Source organism: Garra rufa, chromosome 25 (genome assembly GCF_049309525.1).
Source record: "Garra rufa chromosome 25, GarRuf1.0, whole genome shotgun sequence".
NCBI lineage: Eukaryota > Metazoa > Chordata > Actinopteri > Cypriniformes > Cyprinidae > Garra > Garra rufa.
In genome coordinates this window covers 21,179,885-21,198,208 of record NC_133385.1, presented here as the reverse complement: position 1 = coordinate 21,198,208, position 18,324 = coordinate 21,179,885, and the positions used below count along the sequence as shown (strand labels likewise).

General features: G+C 42.8%; 1 protein-coding gene across 1 annotated transcript in view; it reads right to left on the bottom strand.

Moving 5' to 3' along the window:
• The window catches only part of LOC141301598 (interferon-induced GTP-binding protein Mx2-like), a 25,373-nt gene extending 10,958 nt beyond the window's left edge, over positions 1-14,415 (bottom strand). Inside the window, exons 1-4 of the mRNA XM_073831798.1 lie at positions 14,176-14,415; positions 12,840-13,036; positions 9,478-9,575; positions 9,257-9,308 (exon numbers count right to left, since the gene is read on the bottom strand). Coding sequence (XP_073687899.1) covers positions 9,257-9,308; positions 9,478-9,575; positions 12,840-13,036; positions 14,176-14,285 — 457 coding nt within the window. The 5' untranslated portion in view covers positions 14,286-14,415. The remainder of the gene's footprint in view (positions 1-9,256; positions 9,309-9,477; positions 9,576-12,839; positions 13,037-14,175) is intronic.
• Positions 14,416-18,324: the final 3,909 nt, after the last annotated feature.

Sequence of the window (18,324 nt, the reverse complement as noted above, 5' to 3'; positions counted from 1 at the left end):
CTATTAAAATGGTACAATGGCATTGCTCAGTTCAACGTGTTGGGAAATCGGGCATTTTGTCCCGCGTCAGCATTTATTCAACAGTTAATAACGCTCAACATTCAAAAGGTAAATATTATTCAGCCACTAAAGTGTAGGTCTATGTATTTCATAGAAAATTGTGTCTAGTACTATATAAATTACAAAGGTTTAATTGGCATCTTTATTTCAAACGACCCGACCGACCGCGACCCAAATATCATTAAAAATATTTTTGGATGACTAGTAACCGGGTGACCAAAGGCACCCGCTCATTTTGGATCAACCGGCGCATCACTGATGCAAAATCATTTCAAATGTTTAAAAATAAACAAGAAAGCATGGATGTTTAATCGGCATATTCATCAAAATACACACAAGCTTAATACAAGTGCAGCTCGAGCCAGACGGGCGAGTGTGTCTTCAGCGCAGTTTGAAGAGTTGCGAGATCATGTGCACCCAATAGCCTAAAGCTTGCCACAATGGGGGAGAGGGGTGGCTACTGTGTAATCGAAGGTCTAGAGCGGCTTGCCTGCCTGGCTGTGCATTAGGGATGAAATGCATAACCCCATGGTGGCGCCACTGCTCAAAGAGCTGGATGAAGGCGCACCGACAACACAGCGGTGGTCTCTTATATCATCCACCAAGGAGGTCTGCGTTCGCGCCCCTTGTACAAGCTGGTGCACCAGATCCTTGTGTGGTCAAAGGGGAAACTCCTCTCGCTGAGAGCAGTTTACATCCCTCGGCATTATAACGTGAGAGCAGACATTCTGTCGGGGCAGGGGCCGAGGCCCGGGGAATGGATGCTTCACCCCGAGGTGGTGAAGCAGATCTGGAAAGTGTTTGGCCAGGCTCAGGTGGACCTATTCGCGACTCTAGAGAATGCGCAATGTCCCCTCTGGTACTCTCTGAGTCATCCAGCTCCCCTGGGGCTGGATGCCATGGTTCAGACGTGGCCGAGGCTACGTCTGTACGCTTTCCCCCGATTGCTCTGCTCCCGGGAGTTCTGGCGAGAGTGCGCCGGGACGGGGTTCGACTACTCATAGTAGCCCCGTACTGGCCTGGCCGAATATGGTTGACTTGATTTCCCTCCTTGACGGCTCCCCCTGGGAGATTCCACTCTGGAGGGATTTCCTCTCACAGGCGGGGGGCAATCTTCTCCACCCCCGCCTGGAGACTTGGAAACTGTGGGTGTGGCCCCTGAAGGGGGCACAGTTCATAGCTTCCGGTCTCTCAACTGAGGTTGTTGAGACCATTCTCCAGTCCAGAGCTCCCTCCACGAGGAAACTGTACACCTTGAAGTGGAGGCTCTTCACTTCTTGGTGCGGAGACCGCCAGTTTGACCCAGTTAACTGCTCAGTTGGTACAGTGCTGGAGTTCTTACAGGCCCGCCTCTCCGCCGGGTTGACCCACTCCACCCTTAAGGTCTACGTGGCGGCCATAGCAGCTTACCATGCCCCTCTTGGTGGCTCTTCTTTGGGTAGAGACCCTTTAGTTACACGTTTCCTCCATAGTGCGCTGAGGTTGAGGCCTCCAGTATGCTCTCGCGTCCCTACTTGGGACCTGGCTGTGGTGCTAGAAGCTCTCTGTAAGCCTCCATTCGAGCCTTTAGAAGAGATATCTGATCGTCTTCTCACTCTTAAGACTGCTTTTCTGTTAGCTATTACTTCTCTTAAGAGGTTTGGGGACCTTCACGCCCTCTCAGTGGCCCCTACTTTTCTAGACTTTGCGCCTGGTATGGCCAAAGCGTTCTTATATCCCAAGATGGACTGCCCTGTGGAGGAAGGCTGACCAACTTCTGGTCTGTTACAGCCCTCCGAGGAGAGGTCGTCCTGCTGCCAAGCCTTCTTTAAGCCGGTGGATCGTGGATGCCATTGTTGTAGCCTATGAGTCCTCTGACCTTCCCTCACCTCTGGGAGTCAAGGCTCACTCTACAAGGAGTATGTCTGCCTCTAAAGCCTTTCTTTCGGGCCTTTCTATTCAAGATGTCTGTAACGCTGCGAGTTGGTCCACGCCCTTGACCTTTACTAGGTTGTACGGCCTAGATCTTCAAGGCTCTCCTGGCTCTTTCGTTCTCTCGCCCTAATCCAGGCAGGGACATTTTCCTCAGTATGGTGGTGTGGGCATCTCGTTCCCAAAGCATCTCGATGCAGCTCAACGTTCCTGGAGGGAAATGTCTCTAGGTTATGTATGTAACCCTAGTTCCCTGAAGGGAATGAGACGCTGTGTTTCGAGGCCATTCTTCCGGCATCCCTGCAGCGCTTGCTTCATCCGAAAGCTAGCGTTGTTCTCACCGAACGTGCTTTTAAGCTTCCTGGTCAGTGACGTCATCACGCCGGTGACGTCACGCGATTCCATTGGACGGATTACACACGTGTATCAGAGCGTGGTCATGCTGGGGGCGTTCCCAAAGCGTCTCGATGCGGCGTCTCGTTCCCTTCAGGGAACTAGGCTTACATACGTAACCTAGAGATGTTTTACATATATGTGACATATATAAAATTGGCTGTTTTCCTATATTATATGTACATATATGCACATATATGTGAACATATATGCGTACATATATGTGTACCTATATACATGCATACATGTACCTATATAGGTACATATATGCATGTATATATGTGTGCACATATGCACATATGTTCACCTATATGTTTACCTATATATTAGTACAATTATTAAAATCCATAGCTGCTAGACAACATAAATAAAAGCACAGTGAAATGCTCAGATAAATGTGGGATGATGATGATTGAATGTTGTAAAGTACTTTTTCCAACTTATTATAATGATTTTTATAATGATTTTATTGCCTACTCATTTTACAATTTTTCTTAATTGCGCAGGGAAAGGGGATTGGAAACAAAGGCAGCATAGACTCTCTGTTGTGCGCGCTCACACTGCACGTCCGTGTTTGTTTTATCCTGGGGAACCTCCATGGACCACGCCCACTTCAACAAAGTAAGTCCATATATGGAAACGTGCATCACACGGAACGTCACCGTGGGTAAGGCTAAAGCTGCGACAACAATTGTTAATGACATACAATATAGCCACAACATACTCCGGCCCAATGAACTTGTAAATCAATGTTCATCCACTTCCAGGGGGTAGAGTAATTGTACAGGTCTTCTAAACATAACTCCAGATGGCAATCGGACAGCAGATGATCTAATTTTACCGTCTCTTCCTATAAATGTCTCATCAATCCGTCCCATCTTCCACATATGCTTAGGTTGCTTATAATCATAGATCAATACAAAATCTCCAATTTTAAATGGTACATTTTGACTTAATGGGTTACTCACATGATGTGCAGAACGAAGTTCCATCAAATACTCCTTCTTCCATCGATTCCAAAAATGAGTGCTCAACCTCTGCTGATACTGTAATCTCTTATTGAGCTGGGTGGTGGTCATTTTCCTCAAACTGGAATCTTGTAACGAATAGGACGGAAGAGTAGTAATCCTCTGTCCAGTCAGAAAATGAGCAGGAGTGAGGGGTGAAGGTTCACTGCTGTCTGTGTGCAAATGGGAAGAGGGCGGGAATTGATCACAGCCTCCACTTCACAAATCAAGGTTTGGAGTTCCTCAAAGTCGAGATAGGACCTGCCCAATACCTTTCGTAAGCACGTCTTAACTGATCTCACCAAACGATCCCACACGCCACCCCACCAAGCGGCTCGCTCAACAATATACTTCCATGAAATTCTCTTGTCGGCAAACAATTCCTGCACTTTCTTTCCATTCATCAATGTCCACGGAAATTTCAAATCCTTTTCAGCTTTCTTAAAGGTTTTTGCATTATCAGAATAAATGACACCGCAAATGCCGCGTCTGGCAATAAACTTCTTAAAGGCAAGCAGGAATGCGTCAGTGGTCAAATCAGAAACAAGCTCTAAGTGCACAGCTCGTGTTATGGCGCATGTGAATAAAGCAATATAAGCCTTCTTGTTTTCTGGTTTCACATAAACTGGACCAGCAAAGTCAACTCCAGTAATTTCAAATGCTTGGGCCTCTTTAATGCGCTCTTTTGGTAATGGTGCACTAACCTGTTGGCCTGCTTTTACGTGTGCACGTCTGCAGATCAAACAACGCTTAACACAACTCTTGGTCATCTTTCTCGATTTCAGTATCCAGTACATTTCTCGCAATTGGTTCAGCGTAGCTTGTAGGCCTGAATGCATCACATCCTCATGTGCCTATTTCTGATCAAAAGTTCTGAAAATGCATCATTACCTGGCAAAATGTAGGGATGCTTCTGTGAAAAGGACCAGTTCGTTTCCTGCAATCTCCCTCCTACGCGCAAAAGTCCACATTCATCCAAGAATGGTTTCAGTGAAATGATTTTCGAATGTCTGTCCACATTAGTATTTTTCAACAGACTATCAATTTCCTTTGGGAAGCTGTCACTTTGAGTTCGCTTAATCCAGTACTGTTCTGCTTGTTGAATCTCCTCAGTACACAGGTATCCTTTATGTTTTTCCTGTGCCCGTACGCAGGGGCGCCGCTAAGGGGGGGTAAGTTAGGACAATTCTAAGGGCCCACGCCTTTTAGGGGCCCCCAGAGATCTGCTTTTGTGTGGTAGGGGGGGCCCAACCTCATATTTTGTCATACGGCCCAAAATTGCGAGCGGCGCCCCTGCCTGTACGTTATATACAAACCGCTGTATCCATGCTGTGACTCTCAAAACTCTATTGAGTCCACTGTACCTGTTCAAGTCAAACAGCGGTGAAACTGTACAGTTTGGATAAATCATTGTATTCTGAACGAAATACTCCATCACATCATCATTTTCGTCCATTACCTGAGATTCGGTTCTATGTGTCTGTACGCCATCTTTCAGCCACTCCGGCCCATGCCACCAGAGCACCTCCTCTTGGAGCGCTTGGGCGCTTGTTCCGCGAGTCCCACAATCCGCTGGGTTCTCCTTTCCAGAGCAGTGTTTCCAGTTTTCCGGTGATGTCAAACTCTGTATTTCACTTACTCGATTCTCCACAAACGGTTTCCACTGTTTGGAACTACTCCTAATCCAATGAAAAACTATCATCGAGTCAGTCCAGAAATACATTTCATTGTCACTCACATTCAGATTATTCAATATAAATTTTCCAAGTCTTGCGCCAATAAGCGCTCCCATTAACTCTAATCTGGGGATTGTCATTCTCTTTAGTGAAGCCACTTTAGTTTTGGAAGCAATCAGACTGGTTGTACACTCTCCGTTTAGTTTTATGCACCTCAGATAAGCGGCAGCGCAGTAGGCCTTCTCACTGGCATCTGTAAATTCATGAATCTCACGCTCAACTGTTGCTTTTACACTAGTTTCATCACATTTAATTTCAATATCATTATCATCATAACGACGTGGGATAGTTATCCTTTTCAAGTAAGGTATTTCTGAGCACCATTGATGCCAGGTCTGCTCGATGTCAGAGGGAAGATCTTCATCCCATGATATTCCTCTCTCCCACATTTCCTGAAATAGACATTTGACTTGAATGGTAAACGGGGACAAAAATCCAATTGGATCAAAAATGCGCGCAGCTGCCTGTAGAAGCCCTCGTTTGGTATCTCTTTTGTTCTGCAGAAAGTCAATCAATTCATTAGTTTCAAACCCGAATCCATCAGTGTCTCTGTTCCATGTTAAACCAAGCACCTTGAGTGAATTTGGCCCTTTTATTTCCACTATTTCCTCCTTATTTCGTTGTTTCCATTCGTTTTGCAACTCCGATGAATTTGTATTCCATTTGCATAGTTTCATACTTGCACTTGACATTATTTCTTTGGCTCTCTGAGACAATTTGAGTGCAATTTTTACATTATCTGCCCCTGTTATCAAATCATCCACATAAAGACACTTTAACTTCTTCAGGATATTTATCTTTGTATTTCTTAAGGTGGTGTCGGATAGTTGCAGCCAATAAAAAAGGGCTTGGTGATGCACCAAATGGCACACACGTCATTCTCATAATCGCCACTTTGAGATCCTCATTAGGGACAGGTCTCTCCTTGAACCACAAGAATCTAAGCACATCTCTATCTTTCTCATTCAGGCCAATTTGCAGAAAAACTTTCGTTATGTCTGCCATCATAGCAATTCTGTGCTGCCTGAATTTAATTAAAATGCCTATCAAATCAGGGTTCAGATTCAGTCCCGTAAAGAGACATGCATTAAGTGTTCGGCTTTCTCACTCATGGGATGATGCATCAAACACAATTCGCAACTTTGTTGTAATCCTATTTTCTTTAATTATGGGATGATGGGGCATATAATACACTGGGTTTTCTGTCTCAACATTAGTCACATCTTCAATAATTCCCTCAGCCAAATATTCTTGAATTACTTGATCATATTGTTCATACAACTCATAATTATTGTAAAAAACGCTTTACTAGGCCATTTAAACGATTTCTAGCAGTATAGTAATTAGTAGCCAAATTAATATTCTCTTCTCGCCAAGGCAAACTAACTTCACATCTACCTTGTTGGTACTTTACTGTCTGCTCGAACTTCCACAGCACATCTGTCTTTGGGTTCTGTTTGATGTCCGTGATACCCAACGACTCGGTCTCCCAGAAACTGCGCAGTTGGTCAGTCAGCGCTTGCTCCTCGCCAACACTAAGATGCAGAGCATTTACGTCCACTGTGTCTGTTGTCACACTCATTACAGGGATGGACACAGTTCCTTGTATCAACCATCTGAATTTGCTCTCTACAGCCACAAGTCCATTGTCCAGTCTCTCTATGTTTCCTGACACAATGCTCCAATAGTAGTCTCCTCCGATAAGAATTCCAAGGCCTTCTTGTTCCATACCACTCACAGGATGATCCGCTACTTGGAAGCCCTTTGCTTCAAGAGAGCGTCTGCTTTCTTTGCTGGCCATTTTAATATCAGATGAACATACACTTGGGGTTTCAAGTAATTCAACCTCAATGGATACATTTGTTTTCAGATTTCTCAGACCAGGCCTAACCTTCCTGACTGTCATTCGTTTAGCGTTTTCAGAACCAAATACGTGCAGCTTAATAATTTCCGTAGGCAGGTTCAAAGCATTACAAATATCTTCACGGATAAAGCTACGTTGACTACCCCCATCTAATAAACATTTGACAATTTGGCTTTGTCTAGGCGTATCTACCCAAATAGTTTGCAATAACACTGCTTTACTATTACGATCACCTGGTGAAACTGAGCATTGGGCTTGTGCAGTGTCTATCTCTGGTTTAGTCATGGCCTCTCTTGACTGCTGATTGCAGATTGTTTTGTAATGCCTTTTGCCACACTGAACACATTCAATTCCGTGCGCCAGACAATTTCGCGCAATGTGTCTGGGCCCTAGACATACAAAACATCTGCCTAATCGTTTTAACTTTTCTCTCCTGATATCAACTGTAGCCTCCGTGCAATCAGGAGATTTATAATCAGGCTTACCACAAAACAAACAGTCACTGTCATTCAGACTCCACGTGTGGAATGCCGTGGCTGAGGAGGCCATATTTCCAAAGTTGGGCCTTCTCGTCCTTCGCTCTGACATGCGTTCTTTGTCAGTAGCGGCACCCTTCCATTCGTTCTGAGACACTTCTTTCTTCTGAGTGAGATTCAAGGTTCTTTCTCTACTTTCCACCTCTAATTTCATAAAATCCATCAACTCTTTTGCTTTAAGAACATTATCGGCTTCTGATTTAGTGAATTCGAGTGCAATGTCCTCTGGGATCATTTTCAACAAGATTGGACATAATAAACTTCCATAGGTGTCCGCTACAACACCTAGTGCATCAAGACTACGCACCTGTATCTCAAAGTTGTCATATAATTTGCGCAAAGAGCTTACATCAGTCGCTTTTTTTACGGGAGTCATATTCAATAACTTGTTCATATGGGCATTAATCACTAAATCTTTACGGCCAAATCGATTTTTAAGCAGATCAATGGCAGTATCATAATTAATATCAGACAAAGCAAGACCTGCTACTGCACTCGCTGCAATGCCAGATAGAAATGACTTCAAATAACAAAATTTGTCAGTCTTGCTCAAACTTTCGTTATCATGGATGGTTGTTTCGTATTGACTCCAAAATCCTTGCCACTCACAAATTTCCCCAGAAAACTTCTGAAAGACCAATTTAGGAAGGTTGACTTTGTTCATTCTATAGGACCCAGGTGTAGACCCATGTGCACTCTGTTCAGACTGGCTGTCTTTGACTTCCATGCGCAACGCGTGTCTCAATCTTGTTTTCCGCACACTAATTTCATCCATATACTCCAATACTGCAATCATCTCATCTTCCAAATCGTCTTCTTCCGTTTCTGCTTCAACATCTTTATCATATTCTCTAAGAATCTGTTCTTTGTCCTGAATCTGTTCGAGCAATTCCTCCAATTTCTCAAAGCATAATTCTTCTTTTTCCAACTCACCATCAATCTTCTGGGTGAGTTTTGTTGTTGCAGTTCGGACCACTCTTTCAAACAATTTTCAATTCAGCTCAGTCTTCTCCCATTACTCTTCATAAATTAAGTCCAATTTCCCGGGTTTCGGCACCAGTTTGTAAAGTACAGGGAAAGATTCTAAGGAGAAGAATTCTTATTATAATGATCATTTTATTGCCTACTCATTTTACAATTTTTCTTAATTGCGCAGGGAAAGGGGATTGGCAACAAAGGCAGCATGGAGTCTCTGTTGTGCGTGCTCACACTGCACGTCCGTGTTTGCTTTATCCTGGGGAACCTCCATGGACCACGCCCACTTCGACAAAGTAAGTCCATATATGGAAACGTGCATCACACGGAACGTCACCGTGGGTAAGGCTAAAGCTGCGACAACAATTGTTAATGACATACAATATAGCCACAACAAGTGTAATGACCAGATCCTGCCATGAGCTATATACTGTAGGATATATATGTGGATATAAAGAAGCAATACAGGAGACCTATATGGCCTGTATGTGCACATATATGAACCTCAATTTTGCCTGTATGTGGCATATATACGCATATATGCAGCATACATATTATCATATATGTGCATATATACTGCATATAGGTTTAATATGTGCGCATATATCCTCATATAGGTTCTTTCCATGTGGGTTGGAATGCTGAATTGACAAATCAGCATCAAAGACTTTAAGACAAATCCAGTTTATAAGACAACACAGTTACTGACTTTTAGTTTGAGATTTTGATCTCTTTGTACCAGAAACCCTGAAAAGAAAAGAGAGTTTTACTAACCTGCTGCAACATGTTGTTCAACTAATGAAGAATCTGCAAATTCAATTTTCTTCTCATTGTAAGTTGACTGTGCTGCCTTACCACTAGCCAGTTTGCTGGCTTTAATAGGACCTGCAACAAAACATAGGTTAAAAGCAATAATTTCAAGCCAGCTGAGAGAAACCATTCCAATTAAAAAACAAAACACACTGCAAGCAGTACTACTAACCTGCAAAATTCACAGATTTGCCTGTTTTCTTATTGTAAGTTAAAACAGCCTTCCACTTGACTCCTGGTACCTTTTTCAGTCTCAACTCTAATGGACATCTGGTGACAATTCCTACAGCCAACACAGTTGAGTTAGCAATCAAAAGAAAACGAAAAGTGGAAAATTATGTGACAAGAGCTTTATCTATCTCTATCTATGGAGAAAGAGAGAGAGTTGCAACCTCTTTGACCTGCAAGGTTAGTGTTCTTCTTCTTCTTCTTAGTTTTGTTGTTGGTATAGAAACCATAAAACCATGGTTATGAGGAGCAGGGCTTTTTCCTGAATCATGATCTTACCAACACTACAGTTAACTCTGTATTCAAGAATTACAGTAGATTTTTTATAAAGGAAACTACAAATGATAATTTAATAGTTCTAAAAAAACTTAATATACTTAATATTATAAAAAACAACAACAAATAAATATATATTATATTGTTAAATGTATTTGCAGTATTGTCACAGGTTGCTGGGGGTGAGGAGCCATGGGGAAACATGCAGGAGCCAGGAGATACAAAACAAACAAAGTATTTAATAAAACAAAACCGGGAACAAAGAAAAACTACAACCGTAACATAACATTATAGACAGGACAATGTAACTTCTTCTTATTCTTCTTCTTTTGGGTTTTATGGCGGTTGGCAACTCAACTTAGAGGCTCATTACCGCCACCTACTAGACTGGAGTGTGGGCAGTAGAATGGCATTAAGAAGGTGGAACTAAAGCAAATAAAATAAAGTAAATCATTATATATATATATATATATATATATATATATATATTAGGGGTGGGCATAGATAATTTTTTTTAATCTAGATTAATTAAGCAATAAGGTACGAGAGGCCGTGCTGTATCATGAATAAATCACGGCCGGAAGGCGTTGTTAGGCACGACGCGAAGCGGAGGGGTTTTATTTATGCAACCCCTTCAGCCGTGATTTATTCATGATACAGCACGGCCTCTCGTACCTTATTGCTTTTATAAAACGGTTACCACACAATAAAAACATTAAAATCAAAAATATATATTAATTTATATATATTAGGTTGTACGTTTTCATAAAGTAAAATCATTAACTGCCTTCCGCTGTAAAAAGTAGTCCCTAACTGCTGCAGCTGTGTTTACGTTGCTAAGGGTGGTTGCTAAGGGGGTTCAATGATACACAAAACCGTTGAGTGAAGCGGTCATAGCAGTGCCGTATCATGAATACGACACAGCTGCTGACCAATCAGAATTGAGGAATGGAACTAACCGTTTTATAATTGCATTTACAACATAATTACCTATACAAACTTGTGTAACCAAGTACTTCTGCGCAAAAGGCTGCACGACATGGGCATGGGCATGGATAGCCTATCTGCGTGCATAGTCTTCGATTAAACTGCGTTGCTTTTAGAAACGTCAATTCAGTTTTTGCATATAGTTTAATGTCTTTATTTCGGGATTATCAAAGTAAATTATAACTCAAATTTGAGATTTTACTGGGGCACAGCAGATTTTCACTGGGGCACGTGCCCCAGTAAAAAGGGTCTAGCAACGCACGCACCTGCCCTGAAGCGGCTTCATAATTGCATCCATGTCAGCACGTCTCATTTGATGTGGTAATTTCACAGAAGTTGAAGACTCGTTCTCACCTCCTACAGTGCAATTCGACTAGGTATACGTCATCCGCGCTAAAATATCAAGGTGGAAGTCATCATAGCTTACATAGTTTAGACCCAGCTCCCAACCCAACTTTGAGAATAGATTAACGGCGATATTTTTTTTATCGCCCGATAAGAGTCTCACGTTAACGCAGTACGTTAACGTACGTTAACACCACTAATAAATATATATATATATATATATATATATATATATTCAAACAAAACAAAAAACAAAAAGATTATTTTTTTTGGATTATATATGCATTTTAAATTCTTTCAATTAACCCAGTATTTTTTAAGTAACGTATTAATACCTTGTGTACTTTCCCAGATGTATTCCCCAATATATACTCGAGTGTCATATTTTGTTCTTTGATTTGTGTCCTTAATTCTACTCTATCTTCCTCATATTTTTTGCATTCTAATAGTATATGTCTTACTGTCTCTTTTACATTACAATGAGTCCAGTGGGATGCTTTCTTATTTTGTGCATTGTTGCATTGAAACCAGTAAGATCCATTCTTAGGCACGATACTACCATTTCCTCCCTTGGGCTCCTGCCCATCTTCGTCCTTATAACTACTTGTTTTTGAATACAGTATAGATGACACCCTGTGTCAGCTATGTCACAATAGTACTGCCTTATTTTGAATATATGTTCTTTTATGATAGTTTTAACCTCTGCTCTGCTTACTAGTTCTTGTACATCTACTGCTTTATGCTTTATAGAGTTTTTTGCTAGTGTATCCACTATTTCATTTCCTTCCACCCCTACATGGGCAGGAACCCAAAGGAAAGAGTCTACCCATTTCCGATTATGAAGTGTCAGGAGTAAGAAGAATATTTTATATATGTGGTCTTGTCTTAAGTTAGGACAATTCTAAGGGCCCACGCCTTTTAGGGGCCCCCAGAGATCTGCTTTTGTGTGGTAGGGGGGGGCCCAACCTCATATTTTGTCATAGGGCTCAAAATTGCGAGCGGCGCCCCTGATGCTGACACCCAAGTCATTTTCTCATCAAAAAGAACTCCTAGAAATCTCACTACTTTAATCTGCTCCAGATTTTGTCCATACAATTTCAAAGGCACTACTTTATGTCGCTTAGAAAAGCATATAACATGTTTTTGGGACTGAGAGTTTGAATCCCCATTTATACGTCCATTGTTCCACTTTCTCTATTGCGACAATACAGTAACAGGAACAAAAGACTATTTAAAGGGTGGCAGAAGGGTGTGGCAAATAAACAAGACAGGTGTGGCAGATAACTCAAACGAGGGGGAAGTCCAAATATGGGCAACGGGTGAAACCAAAACAAACAGAACAACAGGGTGAGACAATGGGAAAAACCAACATGTGAAGTCCAAGGGGGGAGAAACACTAGGAAAGGAAGTATATTCACAAATATCTATTGTTATTTGTCTCTGTCCTTTATTCAAACGCCCTAACCCCAGCAAAAGTTGTTTTTGGAAACCTATTTACTTTAACCTCATATCCAGCATAAATGCATTTATGCTTTAAATCTGTTGTAGTTTAGAATATTTAATATACATACCCATATATCTTTGTGTATTGGAGTTTTTTAAAAATACTAATTATTCTTGTGTTAGAAAACAAAGTCTCAGGGCCCTATGTGTTTTTAATATGAGTGTGTATGAATATCCAGTAGCAAAGAAGAGTTAAATTAGTCCTCACCAGTCCCTCTTGGTAATGCAACTCCAGACAGCGCTTCCAACACAGAGCTTTTTCCAGAACTCTGGTCTCCAATCACTACGATAGTTGGTAAACTCAAGTCCTTATGAATCCCAATTGACCGCAGAGTGTCAATCAGATCAATGTATGGACGAATGCTCTTTTCTAAATGACTGTGAACTTCTCCATTCATTTTCTGACTGTAAAGATAGATATACATATGTAAAGAAAAAAAATCACAGATTGTACTGTATTCCTTTTAGTGTTTGGCTTTTCATACATAGTTTCTCTTTTATTTGTTTAATATTTCTCGCGTTTGCTGTGCCATTCTACGTTGTTCCTGCCTGTGTGAGAAGTGTATAAATGTTCAGCAATAAAACTAGCATAAAACTCTTAAACAGTAACCTGGATCATTTGCTGAACAACAAAAGATAGCCTTTTTTCATGAATCATGACATTAGCTTGATTTTAAATAGTAGATCTGGCTGTATTTTCACAGACTTTTCTATGTGTAGTAACATTTTAGGTGTGTTTATGATTGGGTGATTGGGACTTTGACTTTCAAGCTCATAATTAGTACTGCACTCAGTACTCAGGTTCCAAATTAATAATTTAATTAGGGATTTAATAATTTAAATTTAACAAGAGAAATCTTGAAGCAACCAGCAGTGAATTAGTCTTCAGGGTTCTGATGTCATACCTGCACCACTCTATAACACCACCATTTGCACTATAAACCACATTGTTTATGAGTACAATGATAAAAAAAAAACAAAAAAAAAACATGAAAATACCAGTTCTCAGTTTCAAGTACCTGAAGTCACACATTCAAGCAAAAATAATGACTGCACACACTGGATAGTGGTCTGGTGGCATCTCTATGTTGTCTTGTTTGGTATTGCACCTAGACTTACTGTTTTCATCAGCCAATACTACAGTCCTTCAGATCCTTTAGAAATCATTACAAAAGTTTTCTACTTTAGATAAATGCTTTTCTTCTGAACTTTCTATTAATCAAATAATTCTGAATATAAAAAATATACTATGTAATGTTTTTTTTCTTTAACTGCATTAAATTATATTGGGATGTTTGCTAAAACTGTTGTGGCACAGCCCTATACCTAGAAAAATTTCCACCAGCCACCATTGAATTCAACTGAATTTACTCACCTAATTTTATTTACCACTATTACTATTATACTATTATATAAGGCAAATGCCTGCCCTAATACACTTGCCTTGTCTATTATATAAATGTACATAACAGCAAGAAATAAGCCAGGCTTCTAAAAGCCTAAACATTTAGCTTAATGATAAGCAAAATTAAATGTATACTAACCTTTCATTTTGTGAACTATCACTATCTTCATCATCATAAGTACTTCTTTGATCTGGAGATGAGAAAGCGCCTGAACCGGACATTTTGTCGAATGTGCCTGAAGTGGACATTTTCTTGAAATTGAAAAGAGTGAGAAAAAATAATAAAAAAGTTCTAAGAATATGTCCTTGATAATGTCCTTCTTTTCAGATGCCTCAAGCAGAGTGTATGTGGTGATGCTGAAGAGAAATAAACCTTTACTTTCATGGTGTTATTTGTACGGGAATTACCAAACATTTGTGTGTTTATGGGTGTGCCAGGGCAGGAATTGGCAAACATTTCTTTTGGATGATGCTCCAGGGCAACTATCAGGGCTAGTGTAAGGAGTGAAATTATCTCCTCATGGAATTAAAATACAGTACGAACAGATGGCATGCAACAAAACAATAAAACTAATCTGAAGAAGAGATCTTCAAAGAGAGCAAACAACCCCACCCTGTCCTACCCCCTTTTCACACCTTTCTCCCTAAAAGCTTTTGCTTAAAGTCACATGTTGAAGATACACATGTTATATCTTGTGAATATATTGTTTTTTCCCTTCATGTTTGGTATCATTCTAATAGTCTTTGTGCGATTGGTAAAATGGTCTCAATTTCATAGCAGTCACATATACTGTAAGAAAGATTGAAAACTTCCATAGAATTGGGTATGCATAGTCAGGTATGCATTTTTCATTCTTAGATACATCCTTGAGATATTGAGGTTATGTATTTATCTAAATTGAAACTGAATTGGATTCTCATTGTTTAATTGTGTAATTGGCATGATACATTTTTACCTGACAAATAAAATGTTACATTTGATTTATTCTGAAAATCTCTCGAGAATGAATGAAGCAGTAGGCACATCCTCTGATGACCTCCTGATTTCAGCTTATTACTGAAGTTAACAAGTTGTGTATGGGAAAGACTAAGTAAACTACACTTTTGTATGAAGCAAGCAGTAGGCGGCTGGTCAAGAGTGTATTAGTCCCCTACAACCTCTGATTAATTATCAGGCTGGTGATTTGTGTCATATGATCCACGTAAAGGCCGACGTGAGACATAAAAGCGACATTGGGTCCCTGATGAACGGATAATTGAAAATACGGAATGTCTGGAATAATCAAGTAGTTAAATTAATTCATAATCGATATTTGTGATCAGCTTTGATTAGAAATACAGCCTAAATTTAATGATCACTTGAAATTGGAGTCAGATTAAGATGGAGCTAGGCTACAATTGAAACTAAATCTTGAAGCGTTGTAAAAAGACCGTACATGCAGTAAACCTTCAACCAGATCGCTGGACTTCACTTTCAGGCCAGTGAATCGATCCTTTCAGTTGGTGACGTTCCCTAGTGATCTCCCATTCGCAGGCGAGGGTTGTTTTCAGCGCAACATTCAAATGTGCTCCGGAAAGAGGTTTGTGCTTCTCCTTTCCTTTCTTCAGCTGCTGCGGTAAGTCATTTCTTATTTACCTTTTTAGAAGTGTTGAGGGAAAGCCTAGATGCACTCAATATATACACATTTGTAGAATGAGTCGGAATACTCATAAATAAGACCGGAGACGTAGAAATCCGGTAGTGTTTAAGAATTAGACGAAACATCTCGGTTATGTATTGTAACCCTCGTTCCCTGAAGGAGGGAATGGAGACGTCTCGTCGAGACCGTCGAATTGGGATATCACCTGGATAGACCAATCTACTTCGTGTGTTAACCAAACGATCCAATGAACATTGGCATGCATGATTGCAGCCAGCTGCAGCTGATCACAGCGTGAGCATATAATGCGCAGCAGGTGCCATGCATAGAAAAGGTTTCGCTGAGGAGCCGGGACGGGCCCGGCCGTACAGCGGTGGTACAGGAGCCACGGCGATGGGACGAAACGTCTCCGTTTCCTCCTTCAGGGAACGAGGGTTACAATACGTAACCGAGACATTCCCTCTCAGTCGGTCTCTTTGACGTCTCGACGAGACCGACGAATTGGGATCCCTAACAAAACGCCGTGGCTACTGCCCCTTCCAGTGTCCTGAGCGAGCCTCCTGGGCCCCTTTTTCTGGCTTCGGCCAGGGCTTGCATCAAGGAATACCAGTCACCGTATAACATAGCACCACCTACTACAGTAAGGCTGGAGCACTGGGAATGTGCGGAGCTCACGTCCTTTCTGTGGAGGTTCGGAGCAATATACATATAACTCAATTCAGGATATATGGAAGATTGGAGGTGGTTGAACCCTCGTAAGATGGACCTGCTCCTCATCCTCCCTGATCTTGCACAGTGTCTGTATGAGAAGGCTCACTGGGGGAAACGCATATTTGCGAAGGCCCCGCGACCAGCTGCATGCCAGTGCATCCGTGCCGAGTGTTCCCTTGGTCAGGGAGATCTACCTGAGCCTCGCCGAAGCGTCTCCAAATCAGCTGGACCGACTGGGGGTGGAGTCTCCATTCTCCGGGAAGCGCAGCTCGTGAGAGCTCGTAGGCCGCACGGTTGAGCAACCCCGGAATGTGAATGGCACGAAGCGACCTCAGATGCTTCTGACTGCACAGGAGGAGATGACGGGCGAGTTGCGACATGCGACGGGAGCGTAGACCACCTTGTCGGTTGATGTACGCAACGGTCGCAATGTTGTCCGTATGGACCAGCACGTGCTTGCCTTGTAGGTGCCTCTTGAGTCGGAGGAGGGCAAGACGTACTGCAAGCAACTCAAGGCAGTTGATGTGCCAAGTTAGCTGGGGGCCCATTCAAACCCCTGAAACTGCCTGACCATCGTACATGGCTCCCCAACCGGTGGTGGAGGCATCCGTGTGTACCACAGCATGCCTGGAGACCTGTTCCATGGGTACTCCTGCCCGTAGGAATGAGAGGTCTGACCACGGGATGAAGGTTTGGCGGCAGGCCAGTGTTACTTGAACCCGGTAAGAGTTGCGTAGCCACGCTCTCCTCTGGACTCGGGCCATGAAGCCAGTGTTGAAGCGGTCTCATATGGAGCAGCCCTAGCAGTGTAACCGCTGCTGCTGCTGCCATATTCCCCAGGAGCCTCTGAAACTGTTTCAGTGCGACCGCCGTCCTGCTCTTGAATGTATTCAGGCAGTTCAACATTTACTGAGCACATTCCTGCGTGAGGCGTGCTGTCTGAGTGACCGAGTCCAGTTCCATACCGAGAAAAGAGATCCTTTGTGTAGGAGTGAGTTTGCTCTTTTCCCAGTTGACCCCGAAGGCCCAACAGGCTGAGGTGTGTGAGCACCAGATCCCTGTGTCCGCATAACTGGTCCCGAGACTGTGCCAGAATAAGCCAGTCGTCGAGGTAGTTCAGAATGCGAATGCCCTGTTCTCTGAGGGGAACAAGGGCCGCCTCCGCGACTTTCGTAAAGACCCGGGGAGAGAGGGACAGCCCGAAGGGCAGGACTGTGTACTGATATGCTCTGCCTTCAAACGCGAACCGCAGAAAGGGTCTGTGGCGCGGAAGGATTGAAACATGAAAGTATGCTTCCTTCAGGTCGATCGCTGCAAACCAATCTTGGGGACGGACACATCTGAAAATGTGTTTCTGTGTGAGCATCTTGAACGGTAGCCTGTGAAGGGCCCGGTTCAAAACACGCAGATCCAAGATCGGCCGTAACCCGCCACTTTTCTTGGGTACTATGAAGTACGGGCTGTAGAAGCCCAACCTCATATCGGCTGGAGGGACCGGCTGTATCGCTTCCTTCACCAGCAAAGTTGCAATTTCTGCACGCAAGATGGGAACATCTGCGGCCCTCACTGAGGTGAAGTGGACACCTCTGAACTTGGGAGGGCGCCGGGCGAACTGAATCGCATAGCGGAGTCTGATGGTCCGGAGGAGCCAGCAAGATGGGCTGGGAAGCTCTGTCCAGGCTCTCAGGTAGTGTACAAGGGGCACCAGGGGGACCACCAACATACCCGTGGGGAAGCAGCGATAGGGGGCGCAGGGACCCCGCCCGGGCGTCTCGTAGCCAGTCCGAAGTGGGGTCAGAGCTTCTGTGTGTTGTGTATGTGAGACGCTTACCTGCGTAAGAGGCGATGGTGCGTGAGTAGCCCGTTTCGCAGCACTCTCGAACCGCCCATTGTCGCTCGCTGGCGAGTGGGGAGGGTGGGTGAGGCGCAGGGATGAC